This window comes from Penicillium alfredii, assembly GCF_028826965.1.
Source record: "Penicillium alfredii strain IBT 34128 chromosome Unknown utg000001l_segment0_segment0, whole genome shotgun sequence".
Classification (NCBI taxonomy): domain Eukaryota; kingdom Fungi; phylum Ascomycota; class Eurotiomycetes; order Eurotiales; family Aspergillaceae; genus Penicillium; species Penicillium alfredii.
In genome coordinates, this window is record NW_026622698.1 from 2,179,397 (window position 1) to 2,200,081 (window position 20,685).

General features: G+C 45.3%; 6 protein-coding genes across 6 annotated transcripts; 3 read left to right on the forward strand and 3 right to left on the reverse strand.

Annotated features, from left to right (window-relative positions):
- Positions 1 to 23: 23 nt before the first annotated feature.
- Positions 24 to 2,236, forward strand: NUU61_000831 (phosphoribomutase PRM15; the record flags this gene model as incomplete). The annotated part of the gene is made up of 9 exons (XM_056651414.1): positions 24 to 71; positions 124 to 202; positions 258 to 577; positions 632 to 650; positions 701 to 710; positions 765 to 945; positions 995 to 1,284; positions 1,336 to 2,012; positions 2,076 to 2,236. The coding sequence occupies 9 exons, from the start codon at positions 24 to 26 to the stop codon at positions 2,234 to 2,236; spliced, it is 1,785 nt and encodes a 594-aa protein (XP_056516264.1).
- Positions 2,237 to 2,890: 654 nt separating this feature from the next.
- On the forward strand, positions 2,891 to 3,226 carry NUU61_000832 (uncharacterized protein; the record flags this gene model as incomplete). The annotated part of the gene is made up of 2 exons (XM_056651415.1): positions 2,891 to 2,906; positions 2,970 to 3,226. The coding sequence occupies 2 exons, from the start codon at positions 2,891 to 2,893 to the stop codon at positions 3,224 to 3,226; spliced, it is 273 nt and encodes a 90-aa protein (XP_056516265.1).
- Positions 3,227 to 3,640: 414 nt separating this feature from the next.
- Positions 3,641 to 4,660, reverse strand: NUU61_000833 (zinc-binding alcohol dehydrogenase family protein; the record flags this gene model as incomplete). Its single annotated transcript, XM_056651416.1, has 1 exon — positions 3,641 to 4,660. One exon carries the CDS (start codon positions 4,658 to 4,660, stop codon positions 3,641 to 3,643), a length of 1,020 nt encoding a protein of 339 aa, XP_056516266.1.
- A 2,588-nt stretch (positions 4,661 to 7,248) lies between these two features.
- Positions 7,249 to 8,574, reverse strand: NUU61_000834 (uncharacterized protein; the record flags this gene model as incomplete). Its single annotated transcript, XM_056651417.1, has 4 exons — positions 7,249 to 7,259; positions 7,391 to 8,009; positions 8,064 to 8,126; positions 8,182 to 8,574. The coding sequence occupies 4 exons, from the start codon at positions 8,572 to 8,574 to the stop codon at positions 7,249 to 7,251; spliced, it is 1,086 nt and encodes a 361-aa protein (XP_056516267.1).
- Positions 8,575 to 12,450: 3,876 nt separating this feature from the next.
- On the reverse strand, positions 12,451 to 12,858 carry NUU61_000835 (uncharacterized protein; the record flags this gene model as incomplete). The annotated part of the gene is made up of 2 exons (XM_056651418.1): positions 12,451 to 12,501; positions 12,580 to 12,858. 2 exons carry the CDS (start codon positions 12,856 to 12,858, stop codon positions 12,451 to 12,453), a joined length of 330 nt encoding a protein of 109 aa, XP_056516268.1.
- Positions 12,859 to 14,689: 1,831 nt separating this feature from the next.
- Positions 14,690 to 16,648, forward strand: NUU61_000836 (fungal specific transcription factor domain-containing protein; the record flags this gene model as incomplete). The annotated part of the gene is made up of 3 exons (XM_056651419.1): positions 14,690 to 16,038; positions 16,090 to 16,378; positions 16,433 to 16,648. The coding sequence occupies 3 exons, from the start codon at positions 14,690 to 14,692 to the stop codon at positions 16,646 to 16,648; spliced, it is 1,854 nt and encodes a 617-aa protein (XP_056516269.1).
- Positions 16,649 to 20,685: the final 4,037 nt, after the last annotated feature.

The window sequence follows — 20,685 nt, forward strand, 5'->3', positions numbered from 1 at the left end:
TTGTCACCATTCCACGACACACCATGGACTCGCTTTCGCCGTTGGTCCAAACTTGGCTCCAGTGGGACCAGGTAAATCGATTCCTGATGCTGCAGTGGTCTGATCGTACTGACATTAGTATAGGATCCCACAACCCGTGCGGAAATAGTCCACCTACGGGATACCAATGCCCTCAATGAGTTGGAGCGGCGCCTGCGAAATCGTACGTGAATCCAACCCCGGAGAATTGTGGTCGGCCGATCTGATTTAAATAATAGGTATCGAGTTTGGCACCGCTGGTTTGCGCGGCCGCATGGCAGCCGGGTTTTCTTGTATGAACTCGTTGACGATCATCCAGGCATCGCAGGGACTGGCCAGGTTCATCCGAGATAAACGCCCAGAGATCGCTTCGCACGGGGTGGTTATTGGGCACGATGCTCGTCATAACTCGGCGCGGTTTGCCCGCCTCGCCGCCAACGCATTCATCGCCCAGCAAATTCCCGTTTGGTACTTTGATGAGCCATCGCCGACTCCGCTGGTCCCATTTGGCGTGAACCATTTCCATGCTGCTGCGGGAATCATGGTGACTGCGAGCCATGTATGTCGTAAATTTCCCTTGGAGGTGTCACTACGTTGACTTATAGCTACGAAGAACCCGCCTCAAGATAATGGTATATGGTCCTTTCCTAGTATTATGAGATGCTCGCTAACAGTTTCCTAGGTTACAAAGTGTAAGGATACTTGTACACTCTTGTTGGAGCGCGCTAACATGACATGCTTCATAGCTATTCCAGCAACGGCGCCCAAATCAATCGACCCGAAGACGGGGAGATAGCGCAGTCGATCCAAGAAAACCTAGAGCCCTGGTCAACCGCCTGGGAAGACCTGCAGTCCGGCGAATATTTGCATGCCAATTCATATCGAGAGCTTCTGCCACACTACCAATCTCAAGTCGCAAAGTTTACGGTCAGTCAGTACGCCTGGCTTCAAATAACAAGACTGACCCCCGCAATAGAAGTCAACTGTAGCGCAGTGGCAGCATCCCAGACCGTATGTATATACACCGCTTCATGGTGTCGGAGGCCTGGTCTTTCCCTCGCTCTGCCACTCATTGGAGATCGAAGACTTCACCTCTGTCCCCGCCCAAGAAAAGCCAGATCCCGAGTTTCCTACTGTGAAATTCCCCAATCCAGAAGAAGCTGGGGCTTTGGATCTAGCAGTTCAGGCAGCAGATCAGCAAGGAAAGACCTTGATCATTGCCAACGACCCAGATGCGGATCGATTCGCTGTGGCAGAAAAAGTCGAGTACGTTCTCACGCTCCACCTTTCAAAGGCTGTCATTGACATGGAATAAAGGGGAGAGTGGTTTCTGTTAACTGGAAACCATGTCGGCGTCCTTCTGGCGTCCCATCTCTTTGATTCCCTCGATCCCAGCGCAGACTGCTCCAGTAATGCGGTGCTGACCACGACTGTGTCAAGCGGCATGCTGGGCAAGATGGCAGCTGCCAAGGGTATTCACTATACAGAGACCCTAACGGGCTTCAAGTGGATGGCCAATGTTGCGCGAGAACTTGAAAAAAACGGGAAGACTGTCCCTTTTGCGTACGAGGAGGCTCTCGGGTACATGTTCTCCCCGGTTTGCTACGACAAGGATGGCATTACGGCTGCGGCTGTGTTTCTTGCAGCTGAGGCGAAATGGAGAGCACAGGGATTGACAGTCTTTGCCAAACTCCAGCAGCTGTTTACTGAGTTCGGCCACCACGAAACTTTGAACAACTACTTCCGCTCCCCGAGCCCCCAGCTCACCCTAGAACTGTTCCGTGGGATCAGGGGCGGTTCTTGTCTCGCCGAGAAACAGTTTGGCAGCTTCAAGGTCTTGCGGTGGAGAGACTTGACTGAGGGCTATGACTCTGGGACCCCGACCAACAAGCCCGACTTGCCCGAAGACCCGACCAGCCAAATGCTCACACTGTGGCTGGACGGCGGGGTGCGTTTTACCATCCGAGGCTCGGGAACTGAGCCAAAGGTCAAGTGTAAGTTCTTTGTTGCTGGTCCAGATTCCGGGCTAAAGAGAAAATCCACTGACCTCGTCGTAGTCTACATTGAGAGCTGCGGGGCATCCCGCGAAGACGCCATCAAGGCAGTTTGCGATACTTTCCTGACTATTTCGAAGGAATGGGTTCAGCGCTATACCCCGTCAATGTCCTGCAGTGACAGACTCCCTACTTCGTCGGGTCACGTTCTTGATGTTCAATGAGGAATGTTCATCTGGCCTAAGCTTACACCTCAGACCTGGGACCGTGCGATCTCAGCAAACACACCTCGCCCGACTCGCAGGCTTTGCTTTCAGGCACCAAGCAAACATTGCCTCGTGTAACTAGAAACTGCAGGTATTAGTCGAGAATCCATATTTTTCATGTTGAGAGGGATTCAAATTCATTTGTTGACGCAGGTCGAGTGGCCGTGATGATCGAGTTGGGGCAAACTGCATTCGACGTCGTACGAACATGCAAGCCTCGTGGAGTGGTTTTGAATGCTAGTCCCTCGATCCATATATTAGCCCCTCTACCCCCGAGATGTTTCCGGAGACCCAGAGGCTCATTATCACTTTTGCTCAAGCCCGAGACACAGTCCACATCCAAGATGCACTATCCATACACCCACTCACACCATGATCATGGACCAGAGTGTCATTCCAGTGCTTTGCCGTACACCCAGGATAGTATAAATCATCGACACGGTGACAGCTGCCGCTATCATCAGTCTCACAGACACAAACCGTATCCAGGTGAAGAATCAAAAATCTACTGCAGAGATCGAGGAGAAGAGAGAGCGAACCGACGACACCATCGTTTTGGTATGAGAGCCAAAGATGCGGATTGCTGTGCGCATCAAGGCACCTATGCCTACAATGAAAGTCCTTGTCGGTACGTTTTTAGTGTTCGAAAAACTCGAATAAATTCTGACGCAGCTTGTCATATATTGCTCAGGGCTCATGCTTCTTCGCATCGACCTCAATGCTTTCATCATCACGAGTCCCTTCCCCTGCACTGCCCATATTCTCGGCTGGAAACCTTCATCCCAGACGAAGACCTACATTGTAGCCGCCATCACCAGGACCAGGAACACGGCCCTTGTCATCACAGATTTCGACAGCCAAAATTCGCTACTCGGCAGAACGATCTGCACTACCATGCTCACTATCGCGAAACCCCGATTCTGGGTGGTTCTGGTGGTGCCGCTGTAAGACATTCAATCCATGACGATGGCCATGAATGGGGTGTTCCGAGTCACCACAGCACCCACAAGCCGTCCACCCCAAGATACCGGCAGCACGAGAGAGATGGGGGCACATGGGTTTGGGGTCCTCCTCTGCCTGGGGTTATGGTGCTTCCTCTAGCTCCAGGCCAAAATGCTGGTTGTGGGTGTGGAGGTGACTAAGGGCTGTGCTGCACTTCAGATCGTACAAGAGCCAGGTGTCTACCTATGATCATGCTACATGGAGTGGAATCTTTGCCCATTAATAGTCTGCTGGGCTTACTAGATACCTCTGTTTCTTGGAAGAAGGATTCATACTCAGAAGAACCAGTCACTTTGACCAAATTCTTGGTCTATTAACAGCTAAAATATATCTGTAGAAAAGAAATTATATCCGTCTGAACTATAGTGTCACGACCAATTTCTTGGAAGAAACGCCCTGCAGCTTCAACGCCGACTGAACGGCCTCCAAGCCGTGGCCCACAATTTCCGACTCGGGGGCATTGGTATATTTACCCTGTGCAAGAACCAGAGGGAGAAACTCCTTCCATATCATTGAGCCCACTTCACTTTGGATGTCATTCCCAAAGATCTTCTTGGACTGGACTCCATTCGGAGGCTCAATCAGAGGCATACAAGATGCGACAAACTTTTTACCCTCAGACTGGGACGTAATCTCGTAGCATGCTTCGAGAGACCCTTGGCCAACGGCAAGTGCACCAACAAAAGCCTTTCCTTTTAACACTGTAATGATATCCCGGACTGCAGTCTCGCTCTTGTAGTCGTACGCGTAAGTGGCACCAAGACTTTTGACAAAATCAAATCTGGTTGGCGATGCGGTAGTGATCACTTCATAGCCAGAGGCAGCCGCGAGTTGAATTGCATTGATCCCGACCCCAGTCGAGCCTCCCCATATAACAACAGTCTGACAGGCTGGTGTGGGCGATAGCGATGGAGGGTTGAGCCCAAGAAAATCCTCGAGATATAAACCACACGCAGCAGTGGAAAGACCCGTGGGTGTAACGACGGCCTTTTCAAATGTGAGGGTGTCGGGGATCGGTGCAACCAGGCCTTCATTGACGACCGTATACAGCTGGAAACCGCCGGTGGAAGCTGCCCTCTGGGAGACTGGTGAAGGGACACCCTGACCCAGGCCACAAACTCGATCACCGGCTTTGAACCGTGTCACGCCGGGTCCTATTTCAGCAACCTCGCCGGCAATGTCACTCCCCAGGATGTGAGGGAATGCCATCCAGGGGAACATCTTCGTGCCGAGTTGCTGCATTTTCCAATCCACTGGATTGATGGCTATGGCGCTGTTCTTGATGACCAATTGATGCTCAGCGGGGGCAATGTACTCGGCAGATTTGACTTCCAGAGGCTTTCCTGGGCCTACTAGGAATGCTGCGGTGTTGGAGGGCATCTTGGATGGGTTGGGGAGTAGAGTGGATTTGAAGATGGAAGGCTTTGCCACAAGACTTAGATTGAGTCGCGAAGGTAAAGGTCGATAATAGAAACTGTATGATAATTTAAATTGAGCTGACCACCCGTCAAACACACTCCTTTATACTCGTGGGATGCGTAAACAGAGAGCCGGGTTTTGGCGGGGTCCATCGGTGTTTGGCATCGATGTTGACATCGGCACTGCCCAAGCTCCGAGACCGACATCGACAATGACTCTTGATATTCGATAAATAGTGGAAATACAAAGAAATAAATGTAAATATTCACGGATCTATGTTTTCCTTAAGAAATATAGTGCAGAAAACCCGGTTCCCGTCACCCATCACATACTACTTGTGGAATTTATGCCAATTGCCCTCGTAGTCCTTGCTGAGAGGTTCAACATGAAAGAGTATTCTGGAATGGATCGGCTAATAATTGCCATTGCGCGTATATATCATTCTCTTCAGCTGAAAAATGATGTCAGAAAATATTTTGGAATGAAGTAGCCTTGGGGCCAGATGTATACCATAAAGTTCTAGCTGTAGTAAAATTCAACCAACTCCCTGCTCCTGCAATTCTGACAATCTATCTCGGTGTGGATTTTCACAATTATGGTCCAATCCAGTTTTCCATCCGGCGTCCTTGCTCCATCCAAGGCCATGTTCGTCCGGAGTTCCGAGGGCAACTTGAACCATATTAAAAAAAAGAGAGTATACGACGCGATGAAATCAATTCTTGACGCGATTCCCGCCGAGGATCTAGTTCTTCAAATTGACTTTTGTTTTGAGATAATAGCCCTGGAGTATGCGCGTGGCCGATTTCGTGGGTATGAGCAAGGTCCATTGGACGAGGCGTTCATTCGACCGTATCTCTCTTCGGCTCATGTAGGCCTTTTGGATAGACTCCACCGCATGTGTACATGGGTTCCAATTAGTGTTCCTATGCGTTTCCGTTTCTGCTATGGAGACCTGGGTCATCGACACTTTATCGAACCCGAAGACTTGAAAGTAGCGGTGGATTTTGCCAAAATATCTCTCAGGCCATCTGGCTATTAAACACCATCGCTTGGTTCCATATGTCTTTTCCTAAGGAAAGAAATGATATTGGTTGCTTCGAACCTTTGAAAAGACTGGATGTTGACCGAAGTGCCCTCTATCTTGGTCTGGTCCACGCCAACGATGAAGAGGGGACCCGGCGAAGGAGTCAAGCTGCCCAGTCTCTTGTCCCTGAATTTGGGGTGGCCACCGAGTGTGGAATGGGGAGAGCCTCTCCAGAAGAGCTTGAAAGCATTCTGCAGATTTCCAGGGACGTGACTAGCCCATTGAGTTTGCATCCTGAAGTCCGAAAACCCCCGGTCAGGCATAGTTTTTTCTTTCAAGAGATTGCGGTATTCTCTTAGGCGTGCTAGGCGCCAAATGAGAGGTTGGAGATTTTGATGGCCAGAAATGGTGACGCTTCCTGGATGTTTTTGGTTTTCAATACTCGCCACTTTTTTTATCGCCTCTCCATTCTTCTAGCAGGATCCACTTTTGCGTACCATAGCAGATAGCTTGCTTGACTTGATATTGGGATTGGTAGATTTAGCAGCCTTGTCAAAACGGAACCACTGCTAGTCATGTCATCAGTAACTAAGAACAGCAAGCTAACCTTGGAAGGCGACTCACATATACCCGGTGGCTCCAGTGAAAAGAATACTGTTCATAGACATGATTTGACTAGAAGAAGGCTGTTGAATTCTTGGATATGTAGGGAATGGGATAAAATTTCGATTAATCAATATGATGATACCAAACTATTATTCCCACCCTAAACGTTCTCTTCTATATTCTTTGGCATCCCTATACATCCTAGGCGGTACGGCAGGGATTCGGAGATACACGGGAGTTTGGAGATAGGTCGGAGATATGGAGATACGAGCTACAGCCTCGGTGGACACGGCAGAGGAATTCTGGGGGCAATTGATATTTAGCAAAGCCTTAGGAACATATGCCGAGGATATGAATCCCCAACATATTCAGTGACATCATATCCTTGACTTGACTGAGCCTGACCAGCTATACTTACTGCAGGGCTGGCGTCCATCCCGGATACACATGTGGTTCTAAGATCAATAGCAAAAATGCCTCATCGCTGGTGATGGGGCTTATACAGTGAGTGGGCAAAAGGCAGTGAGAAATTGAGGAAGTATGAAACACTACTTCCATGTCCCAGCGATTCCATCTTGAGTGGGCGTAAAACGACATGTAACAAGAACTATATATACAGTGACACAGACGACATTGATGAGATTAAATAGAATCGAACATTACCGACCACAGCTTCTTTCTGCACAAATAATACATAACGAAAGAACACAATACTTTTCTTTTGTGAGCACCCCGTGGGTTTTTGAGCCCAGACTGCAAAATACAGGCCTGTGTGCAGGTTGTTTCAAGTCAACAGACATAGGACCTGAAATAATCATGAACTGGGTCGGTGATGCCATTGCATAGAACCATGTTGCTGCCCCGTTGGCACCTGTTCCATCGTTTCATCCATTTTAACACTTCAACCACCATGACAGCATTAGACATCTGCTGTGACCAAGTTGCAAATCTAGGTCGGGACATCAAAACGGCCATAGTTCCCGCCCAAAGAGGCGCAGCTATTGTGAACGCTTGTATTAGTTATTTAATCGATTATATCTAAAATAGAGGACAAAACTTACCGACCGAGGTTCCAGTCGCGTCGGCTTTCATACCATATTTATCTAGCGTAGTGGCCGAAAGGCCACCGGCGCTAGCAGTTAGAAGAGGCCCACGCTGTGAAGTCGACCAGAAGTTTCCTTGGAAATCCACGTTTCCTATAACCGATATAGGATTCCCCCTAGCTGCGATGATAGCTGGGACAGTGTCGATGTTGATTCGTTGCTGGCCGTGCCAGAATTCTTGGGCGAAATTCCCAGAGGTAGTGACAAAGGGGACCCCAAGATATTGTAAGTGACTAATAAGTCCAGACATTTCTCTGGTGAATTCATCGTTTAGATTTTCTGGGAAAACACTCCCAATTGACATGACGACAATCGACCTTCTAGCGCGTCTCGCTCCTTTGGTTTGGATATCGTGCCAGGCTGCAAATACACCATGGGATGTCTCGGCCCGATTATATTCGCCAATCTTCACCGGTATTAGAATTGCTTCTTTAGCCGCTCCGAATTTGATTCCGAGGGCTTTTATTGCGACTTCCGTTCCGTGGGAATTAAGAGCGTCATCAACTTCAGGGTGCTCGCCTTTTTTTTTAGAAAGATCTGTCTGGATAGCGGGTCGTCGTCGGTTTCTTGGTAGCTCCTAATAACGTCAGTGGATTTCTTTACTTCTATTTTTAATAAACCAATACGGTACCCTTTGAATAGCATCTCGACCTTCAGTGTTGTGTGGGTGCATAAAGTCGGGGTGGGCAACGCCCTAAAGGCTATAATAAGCCACTGTTCATGTTTTGTCTTGGATGAAAGAAACTTACCCGGTCGATGACATAGATGTAGATCCCTTCACCCGCACTCTTTTCATAGATATAGTATATATAGTTGGATAAGGAGGGTGCATTTGGCGGGATGCTGATCTGGACTAGCTCAAGAGGTGCGTCTTTTTGAACCGAATACAGATCCTCCGGGGTGGCTCTTTTTTTAAGGGAAGATTGCACATTATTGTCGGGCTGGGTGGAGTCTTCCACCGGGGATTCTGCCTCCGGAATACCCTCATTGGCAGTGTCTTTGGGGACAATAGCCGGGTGGGCTATTGAAGTGGTTCGCTTGTCAATGCGCTGTACGGCAGCTGAATATGGGTCAAGGTACAGCCTTGGATCAGCGGCGTAGCATATTGCGAGGAGAAAAATGGAGTAAATTTTGAACCGCATATTGCACCAATTGTGTTAGAGAACCGAGGGAGGTGGTAGAACAAGATCACATGAAGCTCCCACGAGATGTAAGGGGAAATGGGATAGAGAAAGGCCTGATTGCCCATTGTAGTGTAAGGATTTTCTGATGCCAGATTAAAACTTTTCCCGCTCCGGTCTTCCTTACTTTTAGTATAAAGGATTTACAAAGGTGGTAGGTACAGTACTATATATAAATTTATGATACAAGGAGTTCGGGCACCGCCTACGTCGCATATTCAGAGAAAGAAAATATTCCGTGGCTAAACTAACTTCCTAGATAGGAAAAAGCTCAAGACTGCGCTAGCGCCGCTCCCCACTCCTTCAGTTAACCGTATTTAGACCTGGACGCTAACCCTCTCTATAACCCCTATTTTGATTTCGTTCTCTAGCTCTGTGATTTTCTTGGCTCACTCGATAAACGCGAGAAGCAAATATAAGAAAAGTACTTATAATATTACCTTTCCTAAGTAGAAATCAACAATATGTTTATATATATATATTATAATATAACCTCCTAGGGATCCATGATCGGTTTTAGTGCTACATACAGTATGATCGTTGAATAGGTTCAACCCCTATGTTTACATTATACTGGAAACTATAGATACAATTATTGTGTTATCAAAGGAGCAATATATTCAGATCAATGTCCACAAGCAAAACAAAGGTGGCCTTGAAGTAGCACGCCTGAATCCCTTGACAATAAGGTTCAGGTGCTATGAATGTCAACTATGGAGAATAGGGTATAGAGATAGTTTTGTAAGGAAACGGAAGCCACTAAATACAGGGGAAATTATTTTAAATGGATGACACACAGCTACTATATGGTTAATAAGAATGTAATCTTTCAAAAGACTGTATACCAATTATAGAGAAGGGGGCTATAGGGCCATAGTATTAGTAGTGTCCCGAGGCAAACTAGTGACGCTAAACCTAAAATGTGGAGCTTAGCCCTAATATCATAATTTTCACTGCGTTTCTCCATGATCCGATATGGTGTAGTGGCTAACATCGCCGTCTCTCACACGGCAGCCGGGGGGTTCGATTCCCCCTATCGGAGATGGAGATATATAGTTCTCAAGCTCATTCATGGTTTCGCTTTCTTTCTTTTTTTCCCTTTTCTTTTTTGCCTTGAAGCAGCAGGGTTAGATAGTAAGCAAGTCCTACTCTCCTTCGCTAAGTAATAATGGATTTTGGTAGTATTATTATATATAGATTTTAATATGAGTAGATAGTAACAGGCTAACTAGGGCAGAAAAGCAAGCAAGGCCTTTATAATCTGAATGAAGAAGCGTTTCCATATATTATATAGATAGACTAGATAAGTAAGTCTATTCAAGACAGCTCTTTTTTAATCCAAGTTTGGTTATATTACTGAATAGTTTATTTATTAAGTGAGTAAAATAAAGATAGGTAGAAGACAACCAGTTATAAGAAAGGATTTGAAGTATAAAAAGTAATATATACAAAAAGCAAAAAGTATTATTATGGGGTGAGCCGGGATTGAACCGGCGACCTCACGATAGGTGAACCAAAGTTAACTTCAGTCGTGCGCAATCTCCCAACTGTGCTACCACCCCGTTGGGTGAGAGCCTTGTCAAAAATTTCAAATCAGAAAACTAGACTCAGATAGAAAAATTGGGTCGCCACCTAGACCTAACCCTGTTGTCTACAACCCCACCGCTAACTGGCCAACGGCGAATGAAGCGGCAAGAGATCAAATATGAAAGCTAGCCCCCTCGGGGTCCGCGTTGTAATTTGCAGAGGATGTTTCGGGAGCGGCCCCCGTCTAAGTGCCCTGGAACGGGCCGTCATAGAGGATGAGAATCCCGTCTGGGACGGGGTGTCCGCGCCCATGTGAAGCCACAGCCCTAACACGAATAGCCGAGTCAGGCTAGTGCGTGCAAGAGACAGCGCATAAAGGGAACAAACAGGTTGGGTATATCGAGATATACTTTTTTTAGTATGATAGATAATATCTATAGGGTAACTCGCAAGTAACTCTTTATATAAATAATTAGTAGCCATAGCTATTGATAGCTAGGATAGAAAGAAGCTATAATCAGTAGAGGTAAGTAATAATAACCTGAGGAAAGAAGAACTAGAAATTAGTAGAAAGACTACTTATGATAAGATATAGACGAAAGCAAAATAGAAGGGCAAAAAATGGGGTGAGCCGGGATTGAACCGGCGACCTCACGATAGATGATAAACTGAAGTTCACTTCAGTCGTGCGCAATCTCCCAACTGTGCTACCACCCCATTGGATGAATAAGTTGACCCACCTAAACATCAAGAGGAAAAGGAAGTCATTTTGTAGTGTAATTGAGCTTAGATCTGTGAATATCGAAGGATCTTTGGATATAGTACCTATACCCCATTAATTAAATGGGCACCCTTATATCGGAGGGTGCAGATTCGGTAAAACAATACATTACTTGGTGCCGGATGTGAAAATTCGAAAGTCATAATAACCAATGCTCCTTGTCCTATCCACGGGTATCATCCGACCTCTCTCTATTCGCCTTGCTTCCTTTCTAATTGAACCTGGCATTCGTGTGGATCACCCTTGGTTGTCTACTGACTAAGAAGGCCTTTTTCGATTTCGACTTAGGTTCGACGCCTGTGAATGTCCCCGACGCTGCACGAGTTTCCTCGGTGCCACCTTCATAGCATCAAAGTTGACTTTCCCAAGAAATCTCCCTCGCACCGCGGGATCGTCTCTGGAGTCAAAATCCTCACTTGTAACCCTGTTCCAGAACTTCCACAGAATCAACTCCCCTCAACAACATGGACACTGAAGCATCATTTATAAAACAATACTTCTCACTCCCGGTTGCGCGACGCTAAAGCGGCGCTCACCCTATTCTCACCCGGGTAGCACCCACCCGACTATTAACTGTAGTTTAGCCACATATTATACGCGGTCAATTTCTAAGAAGCCTCGGATGTTAAACCAGCGATGGTTCTGACCCTTTGGGTGAGTGTGGGTGCGATGGGTGAGAAGTTTTCAGGCCAGGGTGATAGGGTGAGAACCACCGAATTCTCACCCGTTCTCACCCCTGTCATTTCACCATGGATGTTTAAATCGGCTCGCACGGCGTACTTCTGATCTGCCATTTTTCTTCTTCTCAGATGGAGGCCCAGACCCGATGAAGGTTCTAAAATGCTTCCTGAAGACATTCGAAAAGAGCTTGAGAAGATTACCGATACACCCGCGAGTATCAGGATCAGCGAGAGCAGGAGAATACCATATCCCATAAGGAGCTCGCCCCAGCTACACTCCAGAACTATGAGAAGAGTACTAAAAATTGGATGCTGTAAGAAAAAAGTTACCCCAGCATAATGATTAAATGAAACTTACCACTTGAGCAGATGGAGGCTTTCTCGGGGTGATGCGACCGATACCAACTTTCGCAAAGATCAGCCAATTCCAACGCCACAAGTTCTAAAATCGTTCGTCGAGTACTATGTTGCAACGAGAGAGAGAATACCCTCGCAGAGCTCCACATGTCAGAACTTCATCAAATTCACATCCCAATGGGAACGAGAAACTTCTTGTTCTATACGAAAGGAGGTTAAGGACGATGATCTGAATGTAAGTCAGGAGTATATTCTGCAGCTTACCCCATAGACCTAATTTACTCTGGCTAACACCTGAAAGTATATCAGGACTGAGTTGACAAGTAAATGGAAGCTTCCAACAAAGCCACGAGAGTGGTTTATAGTAACGGCCAAGGGGATGCTTCGAATCCGCTAACAATCATTGTGGTACATTTATACATGCGAGTAGACTTGAAATGAGAGTACATAATCAGCAAACTCAAGAAAGCAACTGGCCCCAATGCTAGAAATTTATTTTCCAAGGTTACTAACAGCCGGCATTTTGTGTGCCCACTGCACGTCCTGGGCTAGACAAGTATCGACGAGCCACCTAGCCAAAATACTTCTGTTAACACCCGAAGAAAAACCCGGGGCTCCTACCGGCCCAGCATAGGCCTCGCCTTGGTTCCGATCATCTGACCAGGCAGTTGCATCACTCGTACCAGACAGCCATCCCAGGCGGTATACCATCCACTCGACCGATGGATCATTGACAGATTCGAAGTATTCTTGGATGGCCAAAATACTATGGTAGCTGCTGTTTGCGATGATCCGGATAAGCCCGGCGATAAGGGCGCGCGAAATGGAAGTTCGGTCATCAGGACAATAAATAGCGGTTGTGCCGAGGGCCAAGAGACGGCGAACACCATATTGCTGCATTATAGGGACGATTGTTCGATAGTAGCCAGAGAAAGCATCCCGCGGTTGGCGATCGCCACTTGGTCCAAGTAGAGAAATAACCGCACGAGATTTAGCAATAGCTCGAGACAAGTCATCATGCTTGGTTAAATCGCCTTTGACAACCTATGAATAGAAGGTAAGAAACGGTTTTGGCATTCGGGCTTTCATGATTCACCTCAAGGAGTGCGTTATCAGATAGATCGTTGGGGATTTTGCTTGGATTGCGACAAAAAGCTAATGCAGGAATATTTCGATGCAGAAGCTCTCGTAGAACACAAATACCAGCGGGCCCAGTGGCACCGAGTACCATGACTTTATCACTACCCATCGATACTATCTGTGATCCTAGTCAGCCACAAGAACGTGTCTTAGGACTCGACAAGATTGGTATCGGAGGACGGTGAGAAACCTGCCCATACAGAAAGAGAAGCTGGATGGGTTGGTTCTATTAATATGCAAATTCCGTCGGATTATTAATTCCGCTTTGATATTTAGTTACGAGATGCTGGGTGAAATTGCATCCGATTCCGCATTGATTAATTTTTCCTTTGGATGCGGATGTATTTTGCATCCGTGTTTAACATTACTAATAAGTAGTTCTTTGTCTGAGAGGTGGTGACGTAGGTTTACAATTTTCAATAATTAACTAGGCTGATGATTACTTAGCGCCTAAATTTCCAAGCCTTTTTGGTTGGTAATCCGGGTAGATTTGAACACTAAACTAACTAGTGTAGTGAGGAGACACCCTCCCATATAGCGAGTTCACATTCTAGTAGGAGCTAGGCGTGATGACCCCGGGAGCTATAGGTGCGCCGGCTAGCTAGTCCTAGAATAGACCTTCAGACCTTATTTCGCTTCACTGCCCCGACCCCTACGCTTCGCCCCGGGGCTATCTCCTAGCACTACACTGCGTGTGGGTGGTGTTTTAGCCAACCGATTCGACCCGGACACCGCCGAGTGTGCTGCCTTCGTGCGTTCCCCGTTCACTAGTTACACGTGCCGTAACATGCTAATGCTAACCCCTCGGGCTATTAGCAGCCGTCTCCTAGATAGTTCTTCAATGAATGATCTCAATCCGGCCCTCCAACCTGATCAATTCATGTCATGATCAAATCTGACAACGGCATATATTACGTCATCTGATAAACGCGCGCGACTCGTCAGCATCATCGCTTCTATTGGGTTTTCCGTGACGCGCTTCAACTGGTAACCACATGAACTACCTCACCCCACCCCAACAGTGGCTTAGGCCTGAATACTGAGTGATCCTGAGAACTATTTGTACCACAACCTATTTCAGGTCCGAGGTACGTATCGCACGGTGGGAACATCAACGTCATGATTATCACCCGTCATAATAACATATTCTGCTGTCCTGTCAGCTTGTCTAAATGGACGTTCCTTCTGGTATTGAAAGAGGCTTGGCTCCTAAGAGCCAAATTAAGAAAAGAGTTAACAATGTAAGTTTCCAAACGGCAACCAACATCAAAACCTGACGTATGAAGGCGTGTCAGCAGTGTCAGATGAAAAAGAGGCGATGCGATGGGGACGTGCCAAGTTGCTCTACTTGTTTGAACCAAGGACTGCCTTGTGAATATTCGCAAGTTAGGAGACGGGGCAAGGGTAAAGCGTGAGTTGAACACGTTGAATACTTCCGGGACCCATGCTAAGTCTTCTAATAGGAGTGCATATGTGCAAACCCTTGAGGCAAAAATCGCAACAATGGAAAGTTTCCTCCGTCATTCGGGGGTCATGCAAGATCAAGTAAGTCCCATGCCATGGTACGCTTTTGGAGCATCGCTGAGACGGGATGGCCGCGAAGACACTCGGCCCGACGTCCACATTTGGGTCTCGTGGTGTACAATCTTTGGCACAGACGGACAGACGGTCCCGTACGTTCTGGACGCCTACCAATGAACTTTCTCCTGGTCAGATAGACGAGCAGAATTGTGAAACGTACATTTCGGGATCGAATGTGCCAACACCGAATCCCGCTATTGGAGCAAACAGTGAACTATCAAATGTGCTTCGAGAGAGGTTCTTTACGTTACTGCCAGGCGAAAACATTGTGAGACAACTTGGTGTCCAAATCTATCGCGGCCCATTCACCGGTGGTATATTTACGGAGCTCCCGCCAAAGGCCCATCTCCAATCACTTTTCGAAGTATCCTACGATGATATCAACTGCCTGTGGCCGTTATTCAATCCATCTATCTTGATATCGCTCCTGGACGAGCACTACGCAAGTGATGCTGCTTCAGCTGTCAATAGCTTTGCACGCTGGGGTCTACTGAACACTGCAACAGCTATTGCGATTCAGTCCAGGGCAGCCGAGGGTTCATATAGTGAGATGATAGATCTATCATGGCACTTCTTCAAAAATTCGTTCAGTGTGTTTCCAGCAATAGTCTCCCGGGGTTCAGATCTCCTGGCCCTGGAAGCTCTTCTTGCCATGGCCCTGTTCATGCAAGGATCAAGCGATTTACGGACAACATCACTTCTAATTTCTGAAGCTGCGAGGTTATCGTTAACACTTGGGTTTCATAAAAAGTCTTACTATTTGGGCATGGATCCAGTCATCGCTGAGCGCCAAAAGCGTGCGTTCTGGATTGCATATATTCTTGACAGAGACATGTCCATCAAAACCGGAATGCCATCCGTTTACAAGGACGATGATATCAGCCTTGAGTATACAAATTCGGATTCACTCGGCTGCCCTGGGGATATTATTTCCTCAGAAACCTGGTTGGAGGCAACTGTTTTTCGACTACGGACTGAGCTGGCCGTGATCGAATCCGACATCCAGAATCGGTTGTATTCTGAGAAGAGCAGCAAGCGCACTGCAAGCCAGCTTTTACAAGCAGTCGTGGAACTGGATTACCGGCTTGAAGATTGGAAGGAAAAGGTTCCTTTGAATATACAGCCGGGCCGCATTATTTGGTCGGCCGTCACTGCACGAAAGGAACCTATCATTCTATTACATTACGTTTACTACTGCGCTATGAGCGCAGTTCACAGTTTCGCGGCGCATCTCATGCCAGTTGACGATGTTTCCTTGCTTTCGCAATCCATTTCTTCAAGGATCATTCACACGAACATGGCCCAAGAATCCGTGCGACTGCTGCAGCATTTACCACCCCAGGCACCAGGATATCTCTGGTAGGTATATAACCCATGTGTTTGTAGCGATGCTAAGTATGTGGTTCGCAGGCAGATTTTGTTCTATCCTCTGTCTGCGTGCATTGCACTGGTTGCAATATTGCTTAAATACCCCACGGATGTGCGAGCACGATCCCACTTGAGACACATTGGTGATTTTGTCAAGTTTCTCAACAAGGTTCAACAACATAACGTACTTGACGTGGAGCGCATGCTGCATCTGTGTACTGAGTTTGAGAAACTTGTGGTCGATGCAACCACAATGGAGACAAATGTGCTCCAGTCAGCGGAATTTCCAACCACTGGTTGTTCAAATACCTGCTTAAATGCAAACGCTCAAGTAAGTAGAAGGACACATTTCTGAAGAAGAGGATATACGCTTACTCCACGACAGAGGCTTATATCACAGCAAGCGTTTTACGGCCATCATATGCATCTCGCGCAGGGCCTCATGGGTAACATGCCAGCCTTACAGGCTCTTGCTGCTAATGTCTTCTTCGATCTTCTTCCTGAACAAAAGGCGAACTCATCTACAGGGGTTCTTGCACCTGCTCTGCTCAATCCGGAAACCTACCAATTTGCCTTCACGCAAGGATTCAATAAGCACTGACTTGAACTGTTCCTTCTTCTATCAGGGTTAAAAATAGTGGAGCATCCAACGAGAAATGTGTACCCAAATATAGTTTAATATGATATATTGCACAAAACCTGGATTACCCTTGGGTAGGCCTTATCCAAAAGATGCCACCATTTTGGCTCAAGAACGAACATGTTCATATCAATATGTACTGCCTACATGTGGGAGATCTAATTAAAATTGAAGGGTCGTTTCCAAGTCAAAAATTTTGAAAAAAAAAAAAAGACTGATGTAGTCTAATTGGCCATATTACGGAGTACCACCTGTTTTAATAGGGCGTCGAATCTGACAATCGTTTTGTTTTGGGACCAGGATTTGGTCACTATCGTCATTTAGGGTATTGTACATGTAGCTTCTCTTCTTCTCTCCCACAGACCTTACAGACAGACAATTTGATTCTCTCTCTCTCTCTTCTGCTCCCTTCCTCAGAGTTCTGCTCTCCCCAGCTTCCCCTAGTGGTTCCTGAGAAAATCTCTATTGATTTTACAACCTCCCCCCTCGCACGTAATTTGACTGCAGTACGTTGTAAGTAGCTCTTCTTGCTTTGGTTGATGCCTCACTCACCCGCGTAGGACTTTTAGACGGTGGTTAACTATGAAGGACCATATAATATTTCCTTCCGGTTAGATGAAGTAGGGCTGAACGATCATATTTTCTTCCGTTTCTCGTATTTGATGCCGAACTTAGACCTGCCTAGCTTACCGAATTAACCTACCGCTCTTCTTGGGGGTCCAGGATCTCCTTATTGATACTCTTCATTAATAAGGCTTTACATGTGTCTCATTCCGTATCTATCGCTTTTGGCTTTTCAGGCGGGCCAAGTGGGGCGCGGGCTGTGGGTGCGAATTGAAAGGCCTGGAACGACGACTGGTGGGTAGAAGCTTATCGGATATTTTCCACCTAGGAAGTCTGAACGATCCCATTGGTCTTGATTGGACAAGAGTTGGCTCGGCAAGCATGGGCGAGAATGCCGTTTTTGGCCACTCTAATTCGACAAGACACGTAACACCATGCCATAGAAAGGAAGACATGCAGATTCAGTCCCACTATCGGGAAATCTGAAGCTACCAGATGACTAAACACGGACCATTACGTCAAACTGCATGTAATGCTTTGAAGTATATACAGTAGAGGCATGTATCGCTGTAAATCTTCATACTCGTCTTCATCTAGGAAGTGCCTAGGCTCCTGCAACCAAACATTGCCGAAAAAATGGAATGGCAGTGAGTCCTGATCGCTCTCCATGGTAGGGATGCCAAAGGCAGATGGTAGCAGGGAAACGGAACTGGTGAGCCGATGTCGAGGGCAAGTGAAGAGTTAGAGCGTGGAAAAGGACTCTGAAAGTGGGCGGAGGTCTGGCGAGGTCTAGCTACCTACCACAAACGGGACTCTGTCTTGGGACTGTCTAGAGATGCAGACGAATGGATACAGGGCCTTCTAGAGAGGATTTAGGCCACCTAAAAGCTTTGTTCGATAATAATAATACCAACGTATGTGTGGATGCTATATAAGCTTTTATAGCGAGCAGAATATTAGGATAAGCCCATAAATTACGATGACCGAAGAGGTTAGACTGAAGTTTTCGAACTAAAAGCTATGGACATATCCATAGACATTAAAACCACACTAGAGATAAATAATTTTTGTATTTACCTTAAAGAGGCATACATCGATATTCTAATTACCTTCCCATTATAGTAATAGGATATGCAATTAGGTTCCAAGATTGCCATCTGAATTTTTCTTATTATGACTTTCCTTATGACTGGGGTGGTAGCACAGTTGGGAGATTGCGCACGACTGAAGTGAACTTCAGTTTATCATCTATCGTGAGGTCGCCGGTTCAATCCCGGCTCACCCCATTTTTTGCTCAGATATCCAATATCTTCTTCTTATTGGCGGGGTCTTTCTACCCTTTATTTTTTGGTGGAAAAAAAGTTTTAAAAACTAAATATTAAGGTTAAATGAATATAGTAGATAGAATAAATACTGTTTTCTAAATATTGCATTAAAAAGCTTTGCTTTTATCTATTACTTGTAAGAAGGCTAGTTGCGACGGTAGGTAAGCTTTACGTGAACGTGAAATAGTATACAGTAGCCGTCCCCTCGAGTCGGACCCACAGCATTTTCAGCTGTTGGTCCTCCCTACCGATACGCAAATTCCCACTGATATATAAATTTTTCTTTTTATTCATCTTCTTTATTATATACTTAGTATATTAAAATTCGATAAAAATACCGAAAATCGCCTTAATTAGGCCTACGAAGTAGTAAAACGCGATAAAAAACCAAAAATCGCGTCGCTAGCGCGCGAATTCGACGTTTCCTATTATCGACTTCGCGTTAGAATTTATGGTTATTTACTAAGAATAGCCACTACTCCTACTAATAAAATACTTAACGATTCGTAAGAAAAAGTAATTATTCGCTAGATTCGATATCTTAACTCTCTATAAGTTTCGCTTATAATTAGTATAATTAAGGATTATACAAATCAAATTTTAAAACGGAATTCTACGAACAACGCGTTCTCTATACTACGCGTTTCGAAGAACTAGATATATCGCTTTATCGAACGCCTCCTACTAGACCTATAGCTAATAAAATAAAAACTAATCGAGAGAAGCCGTCTATAAATAGAGGATATTAGGTATTTAGTAGCTTAGTTCGATCGTCTAGAGCTATATATAGCTAAAACTAAGGCAAAAAATATCTATAACTTCGATAAAACTAGTTTCTAACTTAGTTAAGGTAAAACGTAAAAGGTCGTTATAGCTAACCTATAACGAGTATAACGAGGTAATCCTTCGATAAAGAAAGATGAATATCTTATATCTATCGAATATATCATTACTAACGGCTTCGTTCTCTCTCTTTATCTCGTTTTTCGCGGCGAATATTATCTTAAATAATAATATATAACGACTTCGCTCCTAGATAATTATTATATCGCTATAAGCCTAAAAGGATATATAAATAATAAAATTATATATAACTAACTTTAATAGTTTTAAATTTATACTACTTCTCGCGCGAAGGGTTAAAAACGGCTACTTTTAATAGATAATTACAGATCGTATTTAATATATAAATTTATCGATTTTTATTAATAATTTAATATTATTCCGATCTATTTTATCCCTTATACTACTTATTTTGCTTAGCCGCTCGATAGAATACCCTTTTAAGTATTAAAATACTATTTTCGAAGTCAAAATAGTGATCTTTCGAGATAGGGTAATAACGTAGATAATAAAGTAGATTTTCTTCGAGAATTACCCTAAATTCGATAGTAAGCTTTTACCTCTCGGATAATTCGAGATACTTTTAAGAATCGAGGTATTTACCCTTTTAATCCTTAGAAAGTCTTCGATAGACTCCTAAAATTAGACTTACTAATTATCAAAGATCTAGAGTCTTTCGATAATAAGAATATAACTCCTTTATCTCCCTCTAGTTTAACAAACTCGCCTTTTTTATTAATTTATTATATATAGCGAAATATTAATAAAGCGAAGGGTTAAATCGATAAGAGTCCGTAGCTAAATAATAGCTATCGACGTCGCCTTGATCGTCTATTCAAAACCTCTATCGAAGCTACTAAACTCGCCTTGTATTCGTAGTCGGTTCTCGCCTAATATCTTCGTTAAATTCAACCCAAAAAGATACCCAAAAATCGCAGACGAATCCCTATATTAGGATCTCTCTTAGTAAAAGATACGAATCATCGAATTACGGACCGTACGACGAAAGAGATATATTAGAATATTCGATAAGCGAGAAAACAGGCAGTTTCGTAGCCACCCTATATCCCACAACGAGATCAGAATAGGGAGATATTGGTATCAGAAGAAGGCGAATTGACTACTAAGGACCCTCCGCTATTTTTTTTTTGATTCAGTTAGTGAAATTGTTGAATAATTGATGAATAAAGAGAAAAATTTGCGTATCGGTGGGAATTTGCGTATCGGTGGGAATTTGCGTATCGGTAGGGAGGACCAACAGCTGAA